General features: G+C 46.7%; 1 protein-coding gene across 4 annotated transcripts in view; it reads right to left on the bottom strand.

Annotated features, from left to right (window-relative positions):
* DDHD1 (DDHD domain containing 1) overlaps nt 1-23,132 on the bottom strand; it is a 1,509,354-nt gene that overhangs the window by 1,109,880 nt on the left and 376,342 nt on the right. For 2 of the 4 annotated variants that reach the window (XM_069637585.1, XM_069637586.1), the window contains exon 3: nt 5,465-5,566. The exons of the other annotated variants lie outside the window; for them this stretch is intronic. In XM_069637585.1, the coding sequence (XP_069493686.1) occupies nt 5,465-5,566 (102 nt within the window). The remainder of the gene's footprint in view (nt 1-5,464; nt 5,567-23,132) is intronic. 4 annotated transcript variants of the gene reach the window in all.

The following is a 23,132-nucleotide window of genomic DNA, read 5'->3' as shown; positions in this document are numbered from 1 at the left end:
AGTAAATTGTCAGGGAAATTGGCGATGTTGCCCTGTTTAGTGTCCTGAAGGAGTGTCTGACGTGAAAGCCTTCGCGGTAAATAGAGATATACTCTATCCTGACGGGTCTATGGGTGATGTTAAACGCTACACCAAGAGTAAGTCCAGAGTAATTTTGTATCCATATTGTATCCATATTTCCCGAATAACCCCAAACTCTGTGCGGCCCAGTGTATCAAAGACTACAAAAAAGGCAACCAAGGGTGTTTGGCCAGTAGGGGTGCACCAATTATTGATAGCGCGCATGAAACCCTTTCACACTATAGCCTCTGCCAAGTGATGGAATTAGCAGGAATTGATTTGACTGTTTTAGGATCCCATTCAGCTAGAGTCGCAATGGTTTCTACAGCATTCGCAGCAGGCATTTCCTTGCAGGATATATTAAAGTCAGCTGACGGTCTTCAGATGTAACTTTTAAGAAATTCTTCTTTAAACCTGTGTCAGAAGTAGCTGCAGCTTTGAACAAGCATGATGCTCACCTCCGGGCTTCACATAGAATTAAGATTACCTAGGCGTACAGCATTAGGGAGTCTTTATTCTATTAAAGACACAGAGCGAGCATTATACCATCCTGGATACGAGAGGGTACTGCATCAATATGTTAATGTCATTCTATTACATTTGTGGAGTATGTATCCTACATATCCCCTCCCTTCTAGTGTTGTTCTCTGCCTCCAGTCTCACGTGACAAACAGGAAACTTAATGAAGAATCCAACAAGGCTAGATTGTGGTTAATGGATTTATCTGTTGTCTCGTTGGTGCCAGTGCAAGTGTCGACCTGTGAAGCCATTGCTCCCAAAAAGGACTTGATTTGTTTGTTAAGTGTTAAGTCAGTGATGGTTTCAAGCCATCCAAAGAAAAAGGAAGGGAAAGAGGCAGAATGTGGGTCACAGGAGTAGCCGAGCCTGAATTGGTGGGCTGGAAGTTTGCACAGAACTATAAAAGAGCCATGGACCTCGGGGGTTTGTAGTACTGTGTGTAGTTGTAGTTCTAAACGCTGCTGGAGAGTGGCAATAAAGAAAGTACTTGTGTCTTTAATAGAATCAAGACTCCCTAATGCTGTAAACCTAGTTAACCTCCATTCTTTACGCTGGTATCACTGTCATTCGTCCATTACTATGGACCCTCAATACTGGCCAGAGATGTATTCTATTTCAGAACTACAAGACTCGTAATGCAACACAGTGAAAGCCCAACAGAAAAAGGAAAGATGCTAAAGACCCAGAAATAGATTTTGACAATCTGGCGCTGATCGAATACTGAAGAGAAAAGCACAATTCACGACGGCTCAGCGCAAGCAGACCGATACCTAGAGGAAGACACAACAAAGACTGTTCAAACTGCCGTGCACAGCAAGGGGACAAGGCTAAGATGGGTTGATTCAATCACGCACTATGAAAACTCAACCCCAGCGAAAAAACAGGTAGAGATTGGGCCCTAGAGTCCAAAGGGACACAGATCCAATGGGGGCAGGGGTGGTACCAAAACAGGAAATCATGGATTTAAAAGGCTCAAAGAAGGATAGCGCATTTTCAGGTGGATAGGTTGACCGAGAGACCAGGTGGAGAACGAAAGGAGGTGAAAAGTACTGAGGGGCCTGTGGAGGAGTATTATAACGAGTGCAGGTGAAGTATTGAGAGTGGAAAGATTGAATCTGTGATTGGGAAATGTGAGAGTGGTGTAGGAGAAGGGTGCCAGAGATAAACTGAGTGTAGAGAATGAGTGCAGAGACTGAAGGTGAGAAAGGGAGACAATGATGGAGAGGAGAAGTGGTGGAGTTGTAGAGGTGACTGTTTGAGGTAGAAAACAGTGGTATTGGAGGAGGGAAATTGTGGAGATAGAGGGGATAGGCATTTGAAGATTGGGTGGGGAACAAATGAGAGACCGAAGGGAGAGAGAGAGGAGTGGTAGTGAGCAGATCACAGGGAGTTGGAGGTGAGAAGATGGTGAGAGAGGAAGAGGAGATGTGAGAGGGAGCAAGAAGAGAAAAGGGAAAGAGTAATGAAACAAAAGATCAGGGAGTTGAGAGGGGTCAGAAATGAAAGCCGGACACAAAGTTGTCATGTTTTTGGTTAAAGACATTAAATAAAAATGGGTTGGGAAAATGTCTCTCTGGCCCCATTCTAAAGAGGAACTTTCCTACCTAAAATAAAAAACAAAGTATCTGTACATACTGAAAAAGCCGTCCTTGGGTCCAAAATGTCCTATTCTGACCCTCACAGTACAAACAAAACAAAGTGAGAAAGGAAAGGTCTTCAACTTGATATTTGGCAAAAAAGTGTTCATAACTGAAAATAAGAATAGCTCCAAAGAAAATCTTCTCCATGGTGGAAACCCTTGGATCCAGGGGGTGGTCTCCTTCCCCTGGATTCTTAAAGAGGATGGCAATTGTCTCTTTTACTAACAGTTCCTTTGCGCCTCTCCTTGATTGACAAGGTTCCTGTTTAGGCAACACGTTCTGTAACAGTCTTTCTTGAACACAAATTTATCCTGGGTTTATAAAACACTTTCTTTATTATTTCTGGCAGCTTTACAACTCGCCTGGTATACTCCCCTGCAAGGACTTCTTATATAATAACAACAATAATAATAATAGAAATAATTCAGTTGCCTGGTTTCCTTCTGCTGCCAGGACTTATGCGCTTCACAGTTCCTCTGCACCAACGACACTGCATATATTGCTCTTGGCTTGGCAAACATGTCTGCAGTAATGTTTGTTCAAACTTGGCTCAACACTTGCATCTCACACATCCATAGATCAACAGGGTTTTTACTTTGCTTTTTCTACATTCAAACAATCTTCTTGTAGCTTTAACAATGGTGTCACATTCAAATTGTCGTTGGGGTGGTCGCCGGAATGCCCCAGAGTTCCGAATGGCTTCAGGATGACTCACCTATTCTCTAGCATCTCCGGTCTGGTTCATTCTTGTGCAGCGTGGTTCTCTCGCCAGCTTTCCACTCTGGAGTGTGCAGACGTCCTTTCGGCATCCGTCGTGCCTCCGCAGTCACATGCCTGCTTCCCTATTCTAGAATGGAGAAAATTGCCTCTTCGACCTGTTGTCACAATGTTCATGGGTATATCCCAGTTTACCCTCAATTTGCAGGCATCCCTTTGTCGGGTTCACATTTGCCAGTTTCACAGTTCATTCAGTTTGCTCCAATGTGTCAGACTTGAGTGTATGAGGGGTTTTGTTCGACCCTCCTAGGACCACTTTGACACTTCATATTGGCCTCTCCTAAGGCCTCTTGGTTCTCGTAGTTTCAACAAACACAACCCACAAAGGCTTCATGAGCACCCTGCGATGCCTGACCACCCTGCTTCTGAACCATCTACTAGGGTTTAACGTTCAGTTACACAAGTTCTTTGTTCAACAAGGTTGCAACCTGCAACCCTGGGCCAGCATAGTTCGGTTTTACTATCAGTCTTCTACGAATTATCGGCTGTGCTGAGCTTTTGGAGTTTCTTGTCTCGGGAGTCAAAGACGGCACCACAGCAGCAATCGCTTCTCCCCGCTTCAGCTATCAGCACGGGAGCGTCCTGTGTGCCATTGACACCTGTCACACCACACGCCAGCTGGACCTACCTGTCTTATGCTTTCCCTTTCAGAGAGTTGAAAAGAGAAAGGGCAGTCCCCCCCCACCCTCGTCGTCCCTCCAGGTCTCAACGCCTGTCCACTCTGTTTGAACTGCCAATCCAGTGTAGCAGTTTCCTCGTGTTTTCGGCCTTGTTCAAAGTGTGCTCTGGTGCTCTCCTTTTTATCCCTGTGGGGAAGGGAAAAGGCCATCAGATGTGCGTAGTTATTGTCAATTGCCTGACTCTGCCTGAACCTTGTGTTGGAACAGGTCAGGTAAACGGCTCTGGTATCAGTATGTTGTCTTTCACTGTGTAGGAAGGTGTATGTGTTGGGAAAGAGGGATGGGTAGGTAGAGCTTCCAAGTATCCTATGGGGTAGGATGGGGAAAAGGGGTTAGAAGGAAGCGGGTACTGCGTCTCGCCCGTCGGTGTCCCACTTAAACGCCCCAAAGACCCCCCCCCCCCATCCAGGTGATCCTCCCCCACTGGTCCACCCCAGGAAGTGGATCCAATAGCGATAGCCGTACCCTGGCCACCAGGATTACAGACTCCGGGGACTAGCGGGTGCGACACCTTCAGGTTTCTCACAATATCACTGGAATTGGTTCCGAGGGATAGCTGAATGTCCTCTGCTGTATTGGAATTTAAGAAAGGTATGCCAGTAGAGTGACTATTCTGCGGAGAACCTTGCTGCCTTGGAACCAACAAATAAGCCCTGGAAGCAAGAACACTCCAAGGGGGTTGGTGGGCAGAGTGTGTGTGTGAGTGTGTGTGTGAGTGTGTGTGTGTGTACACCCAACGCCCCCCCCCTACCCTTCCCAGCAGCAGGGCGTACTGGCGGCTGCTTGCTGTAATGGAATGAGGTCATGTGTGATTTAAATTGTGGTTAAATGGCATGGGTTACCCTGATAGGATGTTTGTGAGCTTTGTTTCAAGCTACATTTTCCATTTCAAGAAATGAACTGGATAACATTTTAAAAAAAGACCTTATTAGGCATTTTGCATGATACCAAAACCGATTAAAGTAACGGCATACATACAGGGCTCCAGGTAAGGAACATAGTGGTCTATAGCACACCCTAAAAATCAAGCCAATACTCCCAATATTGAAAATTGGAGCATAATAGGGATACATCCATGTGACCCTTTATGACCACTCCAATGCTCAGGTAATGTGCTCATATCAGTGCTACAAGTCGCACCTTCCACGAAGAGGGCATCCAATAAAGTGCTGCATGACGTGAAGACTGCTGTACATGACAATATTTACAGAACTTGCCAAAGACATGCAAAACATGTCTTTTTTCAAAGTAAAATAATCTTCAAATTGCCTAATATTACGACTGTGGGGAATGAACCATGTTTTAACTCCCTAAAAAAATCTTTTTGCTCCAAACTTCACTAAATAAAATGTAAAAAAAAAAACAAAAAAACAAAAAAAATAAAACTTACTTCAAACTCTCCTGTGGTGCCATGCATGGTTAGTGTTTGATCCAGGGGCGACGCCGTAAATAAATAAAATAAATAAAATGTACCCTCAGCTGTCAGGCCTCAAACGGGAAACAAAATGCAAACAATTGTGTTTTCAGATTAGCATTCACAATGCCCACAAGCCCAAAGTTGAAATTCATTTACTGCTCTATTTTACTGTGGCTTAAGAACTAAAACACAATATTTTTTTGGAACGAAAACGCAAAAACGAGCTTTGGCAAATGTTAGAAATAGCTTTGAAGCAAGCAGATTATGAAGGAGCAATCATGTATAGGTTGCTAAAGGTTACAAATACAGTGGAAAGTGCCCCAAGCGATAAACAAAATCGAATAGCAAATAATAATCCAGGATAGCCATACCTTCACAGCGCTTTCGTTTAAGACATGGGGCTTCTGTACTCTCTGTACCGCCTCTCCATTTGAACAAGAATGGGAGGGAGAAGGGAGGGAGGTGGTAGGTAACTGATAAAGTAAACACAATTAACTTAAAAGTACATTTTGAACGGGTTCTATTTTACCTTAATTTCTAAAAGTGTAATTTTATAAACAAGGATATAATACACAATTCATAAAACGGTTTGAAATTCTTAAGGAGGCAGATATGCACAATTGTAATGGTATTTCTGAGCATGTACGTTGAGGCACAAAATACCAGTTTTAGAAAATAAAACATCTGAATAAACTTTGTACAGCAAATATGTAACGAACTATACAGAAACAATATTATAAAGAAAGTTCATAAGGTCTTGTTCTACAAAACAAACATTGTTTAGCCTCAGTTTCTGGCCAATTTTAAATCTGTGTGCCAGTGGGCACCAATAGATTGCATTTGACATAATACTTAACATGCAGGCCAATTCTAGTTATACTGAAAGAAAAATCAAACTGCAAAAGTGAGCCAATGTTGGCTCCTAGGTGAATGACTGGCTCTGATAAGTGCATTCTGTGTGTGAATTTGTCTAGAACAAAGGACTTTAATAGTGGATGTTTTCAGCTGCAACCTTAAAGGATGAAGGATATATAAAGTACTTATGTTGGAGTGCATCATTTCACTCCTAGCCAAATTGTTAGATATGGGCCTCATCTCAAATTCCAGTTGGGGTATACCAAGTTGTTAATGATTGACAGTGTACTGAGCAACCAGTCCAGTAGGCACTGTCCATGGCACAAAGAATTCTGAAGAAGACTCGTCGATCCACAGACGGCATGTGCAGAGTCCCTAGTGCCAATTTATGTTGAGGTTTCACTGTGGCATCTAACTTCAGTCAGACCACGAGGACCCTTGGGGGGGAAACATCCATTTAAAAGCAATGAAATGGATGAACTACGGTTTTTACATAAACAAAGACCTATTCTTTGAAAGGGAGAGGGTGCATTACTGCAATAGTAAAGAGCCGATTTGATTCTAAATCTGCTTTGGATACTTGTTCTAGAAGGGTGTTAACATAATCTGCAGGCAGAGAACTATAACAAAAGATGGAGCGTGTTAATGGCAGTTCCAACTATGCCGTCCGATTGAAAGCTGGCTAACTACCTGTATTACATTTTCAGAAAACTTACAGCACAAGAAACCCTTACTTCATTCTGCTTAGAGATGATGGATTTGCAGGCCCTGCTGCAACTGTAGATTATGCCAAGCATGCTCTGTTTAAAATTGCCTTGATATAACCAGCAATGGTGGTTGTGGTGGAGGAAGGGCTTAGACCTGGCACGGACCTGCTGAGCTTGCCCCCACATGGAAGAATGTGCCGTGGTGCAACTTGGTGTACTGGTGCAATACAAGCTGGCAGAGCATGTTTATCAGGCACCTGAAGCCTCAAAGTTCTCACGTGACCTGCCTAAGAAGGCACAAGGACCCCCAACTTTCTATGTGGTGCAAGGGATCATGAGTAAGACTCGGACACAGTGGCATGTTCAGTGTTGGTTATACACTTTTAAATTCAAAAGAATAAGCAGGTTAGGGGGAATCCTATCAAACTCTGAGAGGTGTTCTCCTACCTCAACAAAACTAAGGAACGTCTGTCAGGATGTTAACTAAAGAGTATCCTCCGTCCTGTGTCCAAACCCTAAACTGACTGTTAGGAAAGAAATCAATTTCATGTGTAATTTTCCCTCCAGTTGTGAATACCCCACCCTTTAGCTGATGTTTAAACACCATAGTCTGACTTTACCAGACGAGCACAGCCTTCTGCTGCACTACCCTGAGCTTTTCGCTCACCTTTAACGTGGAAACTGACATGCCCTTAAAGACAGTCAGTACAGGGAGACTTTGTTTCCCTTAGTCCTTGTTGCAACTTTTCTGCAACATGTGACAAGTATACAATGTACCTTACAGTACATTGCACTTGGGTCTAGTCATTTCCAAAGGCCCTATATACTTTCAAAGTATGTTTTAGGAGAAGTGCAGATGTGCCTTTGACAGGGCTGGTGGCAGCTTATCATTTCGTATATTTTTAACCCTTTCTTGCCAGGTAAACCGCGATTACCACGTTTGGCACGGTTGGGTGGCCTGGGTCCAAAATGGCCACGCCACGAGGTTCTTTGTCCTGTCCTTTGGCCGTCTTGCCCCTTCACCTTCCCCAGGTCGAGCGGACCCGGATCAGTCCTTATTTGGGCATGCATTTTCCCACAAAGCACCAAGCTTTTGTTGGCTTCTGCATGCCTTGTGTGCGCACCCCCTTGATGTAGGCTGGAACATCTAGTTCCAATACACATAACATCCTGGGTGCCAGAGAGTCTGGAGTGCTGTGAATGCCAGGGACTACCATGGTCCATGATTGGTCCACGTATGGTATGCCTGTATGTGAGCAGATCTCCCATTGGGTCCTCTTCGTTTTGGCCAAAGGAGATTCTGTGTAAGAGAAGGCCCCAAACACCCATGGCATGTCGATCTCTGGAGTTCTCACTGAACAAAGGCTAGGATCCAAGTATCTGGAAACTAAGAAGCCGAGTTGAAGGACCGTTGGTGACCCGCTGGAAGGTTTGGCACCCTGAGCCCGCTGTTGTCCCGCTGGACCTCTGTGCATCTGGTCGTACTAGAAGGTCTGCAAAGACGCTTCGACCGATTAGAATAGTGGGACCAACTATTCTCGACACCTTCATCTTAACCTGCAAGTAAGCCTCTTCAGAAGTGTCCCTGGGCCAACCAGTGGGCTGACCAGTTTGCGCATATGTTTTGCCCTGATACCACCGCCGTTTCAAGGAGGTCCTTGGAACTTGGCATATCGCAATCTCTGCGTTCATGGCATTCTCACGCCAAATTTCGTACACTTGCCGTTCCCAGGTCTGGAGTAAAGTGAGTGCGCCCGAACCGGAGTTTGCGTAGTTGCCGTGTCGCCCAGCCGTGGTGACGAACTTTGCAAGTTCATTGCAGCTGTGGTCCCCTGTGCCCTGAAGCCTGCTACAGCTCCACCAGAAGCAGAGAAATCGCCACTGTCCCGTAGGGGAATCGATGCTCTATCTTCGTTTCTGAAAGCCACAGAGCAGCGAGATTGCCGCATTTGAACCTGCAACCGAAGTGGATTTGACTGCCCAAGTTTGGTCCGGAGTGCGGCAGGGGTCGGTGAGTAATTGCAACCCTAACCGGTGGCCACTAGAGCATCCATCCATTTTTATGCACGAGTGGCCCCTGAGGTCCCCTCTCCTTTCCACTACTAGTGCGTACTAGCGAACTATTCCCAACTCTTCGAATCGACTCTGCCCTCAAGTGGAGGCCCTCCTCGAATAGTAGGAACCTATTCTGCATCAACTCACCTACCTTCCTGAGCTGGTACAGCCCCTACAGAAGACCCCGCTTTGCCCATTTGAATTAGGCTCTCCTCATTTTAGGGATTGGACTGCCTTTCAGTTAGGATTGTGTTTGATGCAGAAGGGCCTAAAGACTATTTACGCTGCCTGCTTCCTTCCCCGTTTAGGTTGTGGACCCATTTGGTGCATTCATCCTTTGGACCCCATTGGTCTTGTATATATGTGTATAGATAGGATTGTGTTGGTTTAATAGTATTGCTGTGATTTTATTACTGTGTGTTGAATTGAAAAGGCCTTGGAATAAATGCATTTGTATTTTTGATATATACACACCTGACTTAAAGTGATTTGTAAGTGTCCTTTACTCTGTGTGCTCATTGAGGTCTTTCAGTCACCCTCACCCCTCCTGAGACCTAGTCTTACTGCCGCCATAGCTACCTTGATTGGTCTGGCTGGTCTAGAAGGTTACCCTGTTCCAGGAAAATAGGCTGGCCTTCTGAACCTCTGCCCACCAGGTCAGAGTTCAGAAATCCATCTTAACACTGACCCTTACACTCTAAGCCCAATATAATGTGCATAAGGGGATTTCTATGAGCTATGTATTGGTAGATCTCCTTCAGAGTTTCAAAACAAAGATCTAAATGGTGTAGAAAAGACAGAAATAAGATTCCACCAGGAAAAGGGGTCTCCGTTCCCCTAGATTTCTTCTGGTAATTAACAAGTCACTTGGTTAGAGTTCACACTTGCTCAAGAGTGATAACTCTTCCCTTTAAAGGCTTTGCTTTATAAGTTCAGCGGGAACAGCCTTTCCCTTAATCTTCACCACGTGTTTAGGCTTTTACACTTTCTCTAAGGAAAAGTTCCCATTTTCTTTAGTTCCTCTTCCCCCCCCACTGTTCATACTTTACTCTTAGTGTTGACAACACTTAAGCAGTATGAATCTTAGTTTCCTTCATAAATGTAATTTTCTTATTTTTCATCTTCTCATATTCGGTGTTTCCATTAGTTTTAACTGACTGCTATTCTTCCCTTTTTCATTATAGGTTCTGTTTTTGTAAATCCTTGGTGTACTCTCCTGCCAGGGTATTTGCAACTTTCTCATCAGTCCTCCAATAAGGGGTATGATTCATCCCTTTTATACTTGTTTCTTGCTGTTTCACAATTCCGCATTCACTTTGCTTCTTACTCCTGGTTTACTCTCGTGTCTTTCAAGTTAGTAAGTCTCTTTGTCTTTCTCTCATGGGTGCAAGTCCCAGACTCACTGTGTGCCTGGTTTACTAGCCTGCCAGGGCTTCTCCTTTCTCCAATCACTCTTTCTTTTAATCCACAATATTATATTTGGCGAATATTGGGTCACTGACCCTTGGTTAGCAAAGTTTGTCTCAGTTTATGCTCTTCCTTTCAAACATTGCGCTTCTGCACCTTTTCCAATACTGTTAGTATTTTCATTAACTTCTCTTTTGAAGTATCAGGTCACCAACTGGTTTTCAATATTGTTCGCAAATATTCCAATTCCTTCAAATGTTTCACTTTGTCTTTCCTGTGCTGTTTGTGACACGGCAAACACTTTCAGACGCTGCTTTAACCCATTTGCTTTCTCTGGGCTAACCAGGCAGCTTCTGTGTCCCTTGCGTCTCTCCTTCTAGGTATGTTTTGGTTCGCCATCTCAGTGTGTGTCCTGTTAGTCGGCTGGCTCTTGTTTTACTTTCTTCTCCTGCATAAAGCTTCCGCTGTCTCAAGCTCTCAGTGAGCTTCCTTCATTCCAGTTTCTCTGCCCGTCGCCCAGATCTGCCTCTGTGCTGATTCGAATGTCTTGTTCGCCGCCAGCATTGTGAACATTGTCGGAACAATTTACCATTAAACTGTGTCTCTGCCTCTCTCTCGTAAATCTGTCAGCTGTGGCAGTTTTCATGGTTTAGCAATTTCCAGAGACTAGACTGTGGCGTTGGCTTACAGCTTCTGGTCATCTGCATTGCTCCATCCCACTTACTTGTCTCAGTACTAACGAGTGGGGTGAGGGAGGCTGATAAGTTGATTGACTGGGAATATTTGTCTCTTCTTCATCTACATCACAGTAAGCCATACAGGTATGTTGTATGGGCACATGGATGATGGTTACAAGATTATGTCGGTCTAATATTTTCTTGTCTCTTTGGAGTTTGTCTTTGGTTATAATTGGAGATTCGATATTTGCATTACAATAACTGTACAAGAATGTTGAAAAGGCAAATCGGTGTCATTGAGAAATACAGTTGAATGATTATTCTGATCTAATATTTTTGTTATTTTCCTCTGGGGTTTATCCTCCCCTACATGGTCCTCCCGCAGATAGCTACCCCCAGGGTCAGAGTTCGATAGCTTCTGCCTTTCCCTGGCCAAGTATGGGAAACGTCCCTCCAGACAATCATTAACAATTACTAGATTTGTCATAGTGGTCTACTGTATATCTTTACTCCGTATCTGGGAACTAAGAGGAAGTTAAAGGGTTGCTGTGGCTCTGTGTGTGTTGGCGTGGGTGCCATGAACTGGCAAGTAGGTTTGGTGTCCTGGAACCACCTCAGGGGAGTCTGAACAGCCCATGCAACAACTAGTAAACTGACTGAAGATGTTAATCAGGTCAGAGGGAGCATTACCAAGCCAACCTACATTGAGGAGACAGAATGCAAGGAAAATGCAAATGATTTGCCAACGGGGAGAGATCATGAAGTTAGAGCAATGCTGAGAACTTTCTATGGCAAGAACAATATTGATTCCAATTTGGATACACTCACCAGCAGCGTGGAGGCTATCCATAAACAACTAGATAGGCAGGGCACTCATAACCAGGTGGCTGTAACCAGAAAATGTCCAGAAGATCATAACAAAATAATTAAAGTGTGACAACTTGCCCCATCCTACCACAATGGGGAAGAGGAGCATATTCAGGGACATGTCCGATTAACCATTCCCCCACCCATTTAACACAATTTATTGTTGAACCTACTTTACTTTATTTGAGTATTTTTATTTCTTTGGTGTCTTAAATACAGGCATTAGATCACTCCCGTGCTTTAAGGCACCAAAGCCATCTGGTCGAAGCCAGGCTATAAAAGTATGTACACACCATTGACATTTAATTAGCGTTAGTAAGCAAATACTTTCATGGCACAGAAGTGTGTTCCAGAATTGATGAGGAGATAGAGGTGGACAAGGATAGAAGCAATGAAGGAAGCAAAGGGTCGGAATGAAGATAATGTTATGTTTACCTGATATCCCCAGGGGTGTCTGGATGGCTCCGAGACCTGGAACCCTGGATGCTTAGTTGCCCAGTGCTGAATATTGAATCTTAGTTATTTGTAGGGTGAGCTATCCGTCCTGCGTTTCTTGTGCAGGGGCGCTTGACGTTTGTTGGTGAGCTGCCCGAGTTGCTTCACTGGTGCAGTACGCCTTCCTTGGGCCCAGGCCTGCTGTGACCCCCGAATCTGCTGGTAGGCAGGTAGGTTTGTTAATTGTAAGTCTTTGTTCTGTTTATGGTGGGAATTCGTTAATTTCTTTATTTCCTTCTTTTCGGGTGCAAAGGTCTTGATGCTGGCGTGCTGGATGGAGAGGCAAGTTTTCTAGGTAAGAGAAAGCGCGAAGCGCAGCGCCTTTGTCTTTTAAAGCTAACCTGTGTTTTCTTCTTCTCGTCACAGGCCGCTGTGGTGCTGCGAGTGGATGAGAGCGTGATGAAAAACAGGCCCCATAATCCGTAAGGTAAGTACAGCGCTGTGTGGTTGTTTAATATTTAAAGCGAACCTGAATATGTCTCTTTTCCTTTGCAGATGTTGCTGTGGTGCTCTGGATGGAAGCGTTGCGTAGCGCAATGAAATTCAGGTAAGACTGATGGAATTCGATGTTTGGGAAGCGCGCCTTCTAATATTGTTTTTCCCTTTCTTGGTATTGCAGGTTGCAATGTTCGAACAGCAGCTGTGGTAGCAGTTCGCCGGAAGTCCTTAAGCTGGTACTCACAGGTGAGTGATGTTTCTTCTTCTCTCGGTTTCCTTAGATTGCGGCCCAGTTGAGACGCTGAGTGCTGGATGGTGTTTTCTCAGGTAAGACAGAATAATCTTGTTCTTGTTCTTGCAGGATTATAGGAAGATGCTGAAGACCAGGAGCTGGACACGGTGAGCGTCACGCTGCGGGTTGCAGAATAACACAAAGCATGTTCTGCAGTCAGGGTGTGGTTTATGTAGCACAGGTAAAGTAGTACCAGCGAAAGTAGTTCCAGGCCTGCCACACCCAAAACACTACACCGCATGGCTTGGTTCTTAGAACTAGACTGTGTGGGTGCTTCCATGTTGGATTTAAAGGCCCATGTACATAAATGGGACCCGGTTTGAACAGCCCTTCCATCGTAAATATGAGTCTGGTGCCAAAGGTGCCAGAACTGGCTCCAGGAGCCCTTTTGCAGTGGTTTTAAGGCCCTTAGGGTTCTGGTGGGAGCCTGCTTGTGGCACAACTTGTGCCCCCCTCACAGTGGTCATGACAGATAAGTGCAGTTTACTGAAGAGCTAAAAGTGCTAGGAGGTTTGAAAGTTCCTATCAGGTAAGAGCTATTGTGGTCAAAGATAGATGGAAGGAGGGGGAGAAGGGGTGGTAAGGAAAATGTTAACCAAGGTGGAAGAAGGGCGGGGCGGAGTAGTTCAAGTGCTTGTATAGCTGACAAAAAGGGTTGTCTAGATGAAGGAGGGAGTGGAGTCATGTGGGTGAAGTGTTAATTGTACAAAGTTTGAAATAGTTGGTGTGTTAGGGTTGTAATTGAAGGTTGGCAGTGTAGCAGTTTTTGGATAGTTTCCTGAAGGTGTTGAATGTGGGGTCTTCTGAGATGTATTCTGGTAATTTATTCCATACGGTTGGGGCAATGAAAGAACGATTTGACTCCATGTTTCTCAGAATTACAGTGGCTCAACTCACACAAGACCAATCTATGCACAATCAAAATGAGACATCTCAATTACGGGATACTTACTTGATCATGAAAACATCTTGTGAGAACAGTGAGCTCTACTACCAAGGTATGCATGTCACAGAGCACTACGGTGGAGGATCAACAGAGGAATCTTGGTTGAAGTACAGGTTCAAACAATCTTAAATTAATTTTACAATTCATAAAGTAGTTTTCAATAATTGATTAGCAGAGTTTGCTAATTAAAATGTTCTTAATTAGCAAACAAACATATTTGATAAGCAATGTTATACTAATATGTCTGATGTAACCATATGTTTGTACCGAAGACATAAAATGAGCATCAATACAGTATGTTTGTGTAACGCTGAAGTAAAACATTAGTGAGAAGAGTCAGGCCTTGCAAATTCTTTAAAATTACATTGGATCTGCAAGTCGAGTAACAATTCACCCACTCAACCTAAAAGAAATGCACTAGGCATGTAGCAACGGATGACAAAAAATGTAAACATGCTTTCTGTAAAAAGGTGCATGTCACCACAAACCCACTTTGGGTGGCAACAGTGTGCCAATCATAAAGGCCAACTATGCACAGTGAAACTTTAATTTGACATTTACTGAAAAGAACAAGTTACTTTCTTACCTGGTAACTTTCTTTCGATGGGATGTTCCTCCGACGTATTCCACATCTATGACAGTAATCACCACTGCTGTGCTGGTTCGGAAAACTTTTCGGCGTCTGCGTCGATGACGTCGATACGTTGTCCCTCAAGGGCTTCTGTCGAGCGCCAACGTCACTGGATGTTATATGTAGGACGCACGACGCCCTTAGCCTCAGTTGTAGTTTTTTCCCCAGAACATGTGGCATGTGGAACTTCTGCCAGTATGACTACAGAAAGCCTTGCGGAAACGTAGCTGCAATCGCATGAGAAATTCTGTAGAGGGGCAGGCTGGGAGGGTGCGATGTGGAATACGTCAGAGGAACATCCCATCAAAAGAACATTACCAGGTAAGACAGTAACTTGTTCTTCGAGGGGATTGTGTCCTCCGACGTATTCCACATCTATGACAGACTCCCAAAGCAGTACCAACGTATGGAGGTGGGAAAAGAATTTAGAATTTTAGAATGCCCAATCAAATTGCAGAATAGAGGACCGCCTTACCAAATGCCAAATCTTGCCCATGGATAGAATCCAGGGAGTAGTGTTTTACAAAAGTATGGACAGAGGCCATGTGGCTGCTTCACAAATATTACGAAAGGGAACAAACCCTCTGCAGAGCAGTGGAGGCAGCCACACCCCTAGTAGAATGAGCCAGTAAGCCCACCGGAGGGTCCTTACCCGCCAGACGGTAGCATTGAGAGATTGTCAAGATGATCCAACGGGACAAGTTCTGCTTAGAAACAGCTTGACCTAAACGCCTTCCAGCATATGCTACAAATAACTGATCGTCCACTCTGACTCGGGACATTCGTGAGATGTAGAAACTTAAATCTCTCCTTGTATCCAACCTATGGAGCCTCTCCTCTTCCTTACCAGGATGTGGAGGAGGATAGAACGCCGGAAGAATTACCTTCTGGCTCAAATGAAATTCCGACACAACCTTCGGAAGAAAAGATGGAAGAACCCCAAGGACAACCCGGTCCTTACGGAACACTGTGAAAGGTGGCTTGGCGGATAGTGCCTGCAACTCACTCTGCCAGCGGAAGTAACCGCAACTAAAAATACAGTGTTAAAGGACAACAGTCTCAATGGACAAGAATGGAAGGGCTCAAACGGAGCTCCCATCAGGAACTTTAAAACTAAGTTCAAATCCCAACCGGGCACCTGGAAAGGTGACCGAGGAAACCCATTAGTTAGCCCTTTCAGAAACTGAGAAATCAAATCAAAGGAATCTTAAAATAAGAACACACCTCAGACGAGCGCTTAAATATGGACAACGCCACCAGGTAACCCTTAATGGTACCCACTTGCAGGCCCTTGTGGGCTAAAGAAAGCAAAAAAGACAGGACCACAGGAATTGAACACTGAAAAGGATCCACATTCTGTACCCTGCACCAGTCGCAGAACTTTCTCCAGCGGCAACGGTACAAGGATTTTGTTGCTGGCCTTCTGGCCGAGAGCAACACCTCCATCATGTCTTCAGGGAGGTCCAAATCCTTAGATCTCAGCCTTTCAGATGCCAAGCATGAAGGCTGAGAGACTTGACCTCTGGATGGAGAACCCAACACCCCTCCCGTGAGAGAAGATTGTCTCGGTAGGGAAGACGGCGTGGAGGGCAGATGGACATGTGGAGAAGGTCCGGGTACCACGCTCTCCTGGCCCACGCCGGAGAAATGAGGATAATTCCGAACCTCTGTAACGTCCGCAACACTTGCAGAATGACGGGGACTGGAGGAAACGTGTACAGCAGTGAGAAGGACCACTCCACTACGAACGCATCCCCTAAGGCTGCTCTTGGAGGAAATTCCTGCGCGCAGAATCTTTTGCACTTCCCGTTGACAGTGGTGGCGAAGAGATCCCCTTGTGGGTCCCCCAAAGGGTGAAGATCTCCAAAAGAACTTCCTGAGCCAGCTCCCACTCGTGAGAGACCGTGCTCTGCCTGCTCAGAGCGTCCGCCGCCTCGTTTTAGTCTCCAGCCAGATGAACTGCCGAGATTGAAATTTCCTGCTGGATGGCCCAAAACCAGAGCTGCATCGCCTCTCTGCACAGTGGGAGAGACCCTGCCACGCCCCCCCTTTTTGTTGACGTAGTGCATGGCCACTGTATTGTCTGTCAGAATGAGGACATTGTACCCCCGCACTAACGGCAGAAAAGCCTTCAGGGCTAGCCTGACAGCCCTCACCTCCACCAGATTGATATGGAGTCTGGACTCCGACGGAGACCAACGACCGTTGACTGTCAACTTGTTGGCATGAGCTCCCCATCCCGTGAGGGATGCGTCCCTCACGATCGTCACCTCCGGCCAGGGTAGCCAAAATGGAGCCCCCTTCATCAGATTGCCTTTGACGGCCCACCACAGAAGATCCTAGGGGACCGAGGGCGGCACCTGAACGGGATCCGACATTCTGCTGGAGAACTGCGACCACTGCATCTTGAGAGCCCACTGCAGAAATCTCATCCGCAGCCTGGCCTCTGGCAACAGTAGAATGCAGGATGCCATGAGGCCGAGCAACCTCAAGAACTCGAACGCCGGGAGGATCTGGGCATGTTGAAACTTGTCCACCATCTGCAGAATGTGATGAGCCCTCACCTGGGGAGGTGAACACTGCCCCAGGGATGTGTCGAGCACTGCTCCGATGTACTGGAGCCACTGGGTAGGTGCCAAGTGGGACTTTTCTAAGTTGGGGGAGAAGCCCAGCTTGTGGAGGGAGTGGCAGGTGACTGACAGATGATCCAGGACTTGCTCGGGAGAGCGCGCCCTGATCAACCAATCGTCCAGGTAGGGGTAGACGTGAATCCCCCCTTTCCTGAGATACGCTGCCACCACCACCATTAGCTTGGTGAAGACCCTCAGACGGAGGTCAATCCGAACGGCAGGACCCGAAACTGAAAATGCGAGTTGCCAACCGCGAACCTCAGGTACTTCCTGTGCTTGGGATGAATCGGTACATGAAAGTAAGCATCCTTGAGGTCGAGACACCAACCAGTCCTGAAGTTGAAGGGCCTGGAGGACTTGAGAGAGAGTAACCATCTTGAACTTGTCCTTCCTGAGGAGCTTGTTCAAACCATGCAAGTCCATGATCGGTCTCAATCCCCCGTCTATTTTCGGGATAAAAAAATATAGGGAATACCATCCCTTGTTCCTCTCCAATACAGGCACCAGTTCTATGGAGCCTTTCTCCAGTAGGGATTTGATTTCCTGCGCAAGGAGCAGATCCGGACTCTTCAAAGAGAGCTTCCCCAGTGGATTCCCCGGTGGATTGTGGCCTCTGCCAGAACGGAAGACAGTCTCCGTGGGCTATGATCTCCAGAACCCACACATCTGAAGTAATGGCACGCGATTCTACAAGATGCTGTGCCAGCCTTCCCCCAACCGGCAAACCATGGGACATGGCCTCATGACTGAGCGGAAGCGGCTGCGGCAGTGCCTGAGGGCAAAGAGGCAACTGTCCGAGCGGCTTTGGCACCTCAAGTACCTTGTTTCCACATCTGGTACTTCTACGTTGGCCCCTTTGACTGGCAGCTCCCCTCGATCTACCAAAGGAAGAGTAGTATCGAAAGGAACCTCCCCTCCATTGCTGTCCCCTAGGACAAAAAGGCAGAGGTTGACGTACTGCAGCGCTCAACGACTTTGCTGCACCTTTGGAGGTCTGCAACCTCTCAAGGCTCTCAGCAAACCCCGACTTCTGCAACCACGCAAACCTGCGCATCACGGTGCTCGCTGCCATGGACCGGCTGACACAGTCTTCCACATCCAGACTCGACTGAACTGACTGACACATGGCTGACACATGGCATCCTTGCCATCCTGAACAAGGGCAAGAAAACCATCCCATTCCTCCCCTTCGGGAATGTGTTCAGCCACCAAAGATACACAATTCCACAGAGTGTGAGTGAATCTTGCCAAGGAACAAACGGAGTTGGCTGCCTTTAAAGCCACACCCCCAGATGAAAACACTTTCTTCGCCCAACCAACAAAGCGTTTGTCGTCCCTATCCGGAGGAATGGTAGGGTACGTAGCCTGCTTTGCTGGGGCCATAGCCACCTGCACTACCAAACTCTCCACAGTGGGGTGCGTAGACAAGTAGCAGGGGTCACCACTGGCTGGACGGTATTTTTTCGGTAGCGATTTATTCACTGCCGGGAGACTCTCCGGAGCAGTCCAAGCCACTGCCACCCTTCTCTGTAAGGCCATATGAAAAGGCAGCACCGGGTCAGTGGGTGGACCTTGGTCCAAAATTTCTGTCAGGTCATCCTGCAGAAAAACCACAGGTGGAGCAGACAACCCCAAGTACTCCGTCACCCTCGACATGAGACGCCTGTACGACGACTCGGCGTGTGTACCGGGCTCATGCCTGCCAAACTCAACCTCCGGAGAGGTGTCCAGACCACTGGCGTCATGTAAGGATTGACGCAGGTCTTCCATCTGGCTATGACCCAATAACAGGTCATCAGGAACCTCAGAAGGAACAAACCCCTCCACATCTGACCCTTCATCCACCTCTGAGATGTAATCCAAAGGATGGAATAAATCCCTGGATTAGGGTACAGAAAAAGGCTCAAACACAGGCCTCACTGATATATTCAGGGCCTTGCTCAGAGTTTCCAACGGCCTCTGGGGTACCTCTGACAAAGCCTCCTCAAATGCGTCGACGGAATCGGCGTCGAGCGAGGCGCCGACGACTTCGACAACGGCTTTGAAGCCAGAGCCCCAAGCGTGTCCTTCGACGGCCTCGGCACCGATGGCGTCGAGGACTTCCTTGGAGACGGAGCCTCGAGAGAGTCCCTTGACGGACATGGCACCAACAGCGTTGATGCTTTCTTGGAAGGTCTCACAGGCTCCAACGGTCTCGAGGGCGTCGAGGACCGGGACCTGAACCTGGCATGGCTAGTGCGATCAACCTTTTCCGATCAGGACCTCGACCGCTCCCGTTGATTGCGCCGACCGCTCGAGCACGAATGCGTGCGAGCGGTGGCCCTAGCACGATCATTGCCGGCTTCTCTTAGGGGCGCGGACGGAACAGTGCCCTGCGATTCGAAAATCACCATAATCTCCTTGTGAAATGCATCCCATTCCGCCGGCGATTAATGCTACCCGCCTACTGGCAGAGTACTCAGACGAGGACGGGGAAGACGACTGGTGACGGTGCTTCCGCGAATGCCTAGAAGAGGCAGAGGAATGGCGGGAACCACTCCGGCACCGAGACCCCCTGTACTTACACCGACGCGGAGAGTCGCCCCTCGAATCGTCGGTCGAAAGCCCAGCGGATTTTGACTTACAGGGTTTGGAAACCCTACCTACAGAAAAACAACTTCTTCCGCAAGGCCTTTGATGTCAAGGACATTGTATTCATCGGTGGCGTGGCTCTCGCCGAGGCACCACAAGCAGACGTTGTGCGGGTCCGTAAGCGACATCTTGGAACCGCAGTCCCGGCACTTCTACCCCGAGGTCGGGCTTCAAGAAGACGAAGACATATTTCACAATTAACCAATTACAAAGAACCGATTCAACAAGAGAAGAACCGAGGGGCGCAGAGATTCTGAAGCGAACACGTTTGTGGAAAAAACGGAACCGAGGCTACGGGCGTTGTGCGTCCTACATATAACATCCGGTGATGTCGGCGCTCGACGGAGGCCCTCGAGGGACAGCGTATCGACGTCATCGACGCAGGACGTAGATGCCGAAAATTTTTCCGAAGCAGCACAGCTGTCGTGATTACTGTCATAGATGTGGAATACAGAGGACACAATACCCTCGAAGTAAATGTTACATAAACATTTCAAACATTTCGCGCAAATGGTACTCGCCCTTCAATCTACTCGACTATGCAAGTGGGCAAGTAGCCTTTGCAAGCCCTGGATTAGAGTCTGTAAAATGTAAAAGGTGAGCCACATGAAAGGCCACGAAAAAAGAAATATGATCAAAAGGCTGTTAATACATAATGCAATTGTAATACTAGAGCAAAGCGAGCTCTGAAGGCCAACTACAGTGTATGGTATTACAGTAAATCTAGCTGCACAGACTGGATGTAACTATTGATTACTGCTTTGCGTAAATTCCAGTTAGCTTTGTCTATGCATTATGAAAGAAATTAAGACAAAGGGCCTCATCACGAGTTGGGCAGGATACCGCCGGGGCTAATAGCGTTACTGTCAATCCCCCCTCACCCCTGGCGCTATTAGCGCCAGATCACGGGTTTGGCAGAACGGTTAATTCCCCATTCCCCATTAGGCCCATTCGGGAATTCCCCATTGGGCCCAATGGGGAATTTTCGGCATGACTACCGTCGGTGGCATTACCGCATGGTAATTATGCTGAAATGCCTTTGTTGTACAACCCTCCTCCACCCCTCAACCTCCAATCACCAAAATCAGCTCAACGGACCAAAACAAACGCGCACAAACACACACAGCAATCACTATCATTCACACGAGCACCCATCACCATACACTCATTCACAACACAACCATACACGCATCCATGTACATTTATATAAAAACAAATTAACATAAACTTACCTCTGCGTACGTATGGGTGCTGAAACGCCCCGCTCCAGGCTGCTCATATGTCCGAGGAGGCGCAGGAGCTCCCCCTTGCACATACAGACATTCAGTGCCCCAACCAACATTTCCAATGAACTATGCAAGGCTGGCAAAGTAAAATGCCCCCAGCCTTGCATGGTTCAGTGAGCATGTGGGGCTGGGGAATTGAACTGAACTGTCAAAGGGAAAGAGTGTTTCCCTTTGACAGTTCAGCCAGCCCTGGAGCACTCCCTCAGATGTAAAAAGCAGCCGATAGAGTTGAGTGTTTCACTGGGCAGGCTCCTTGGCTCCTCCATAATGAGTGAGAGGGCCACTGGGTGGACGCACCCTCGCCCATCATGGATGAGCTGCCAGGATCAGACTGTCCTATAGGGGAATGGTCACACCGAAAATGCAAAATACTAGTGTGGGCCAGTCAAAATGGGTCACTTTTTTGGCCAATGTCGGCCAGTTTAATGAGTTACTTCACTATGCAGCTAGTAGTTTTGATCATTGTTACTGAATACATATTCTTTAAATATCACAATTTGCTTACATTTTAGCAATAAACACCCCCTTGTATACTAATCAAACAGTCTGTGACTAAAAGACTGAATATCGATTTGCAACTGCGGGCCACTTTTTCATTAGCGATTAAGACAGTTTTATGCTCCAGTCCGACCATATGAGCCGCCCCAGCCCATTTCCTCCAATCAAACATTTCATGCTGGGCTCTCACGTCCACCTGGGGATGCGGTCCGCCCCCCTGTCAGGGAGGGGAGGGCGCCCAACAGTTTGAATACCTCTGGTTTACACATTTGGATTTAGATACACTAACCCTAACTTTACTGTTAAGTATTGAGACAATGCAGTCTTTTACAGTAGCCAAAGAGGGTGGAGCGAGCACTGCAGCAAGCAAGGAATGAATGGTGAGCTGTGCTTTCATTATTTTTGCTTTAGAAGTGGCCGTTTCATTAGCAAATCTACAGAATTGCATAGCAAATTGCTATGCGACACTGCTTATTGTATGGCTTGATTTTATCAGAATGAGGGGATGCGGGGGGGTAATGATTATAGGTTAGAAGATAAACTAGAAGATTACTTTTGGAAACTTACAGGGTGAGCTAAGTGTCTAAAGGGCCTAAATATGGAAATATGGATCTTCCCCAGCAATCCCAAGTTTATAGTGCCCTCTATGCTTTTTAGCACCCTTGACAGCAAGTATTTCCTCCCCTTGCTTAAGTTCTTTTAAATCTTTGATATTCTAACCCTGCAGCCAGGGATCATCTGCCTGAGCCAGTCGATTAGCTCATATCTTCGCCCTCTGACAAGATCACCCTCCTGTGCTAATTGATCATTTCAATTTGCAGAAGCTGGATATTATCATCTTTCCGACAAGGTCAGTCTCCTGGGCCAGTGGTGTAGCTGTGAAGCTTCGATTTGGTTTACTTCCTAGGCTTGGTGATACCCTGTTGTAGCCAGTGGTCTAAGTGGTAAAAGTGACTGGTTTTGGTTTCCTTGTAGTAGCCTTTGTGGCAGTGTCTCCCCCATCCCTATTCCTGCTCGCCAGTTGGTGCTCTTTCTCTCCCTGCTCTGTGACAACTGTTACAGAGCTCTGAGTGCTTTTATTCCATTCTGAGATCATTCAACAAAAGAAATTCCCCAGTCTCTTCACTCTTACAAAGGGATTGGCTATTCCATCTAATTGATCCCTTAGGAGAGGTTCCCCATTTCAATCAGTGTGTATCTGCTGTAGGCAATCAGTTTCCCTGTGGGCAAAATAAGATTAATCCAACTTGTTGCAGTGGCAGCCCAGGGCATAACTGACGTAAACCTGATTTTAATGCCAGGCAGAGGGGAAGGGTTGGCCTGCCAGCTCCGCAGCATGACACCAGGTATCTGACAGTCTGGGACGTGTGTTGGCACTTGGCTCAGAATTGGCACAGAAAGAAATGCAAAGCTTGCCATCAGGAATATATACATTGGTAGAAACAGCAAAGGTTCCTGAATGAAGGGTGTGAGAAACCAGAAGGTGCCTCACCCGCTAGTCCCCAGGGATCTGTCATTCAGGTGGCCAGGACACGGCCATCACTTTTTGATTCAATTCCTGGGGGAGGTTCGGTGCGGGAGGATCACCTGGAGGGGGGGTCTTTGGGGAGTGGGACACTGGACG

The sequence above is a fragment of the Ambystoma mexicanum genome, chromosome 14, assembly GCF_040938575.1.
Source record: "Ambystoma mexicanum isolate Mex_15411 chromosome 14, UKY_AmexF1_1, whole genome shotgun sequence".
In the NCBI taxonomy this organism is placed as follows: Eukaryota; Metazoa; Chordata; class Amphibia; order Caudata; family Ambystomatidae; genus Ambystoma; species Ambystoma mexicanum.
This window is presented reverse-complemented; position numbering and strand designations above follow the sequence as displayed.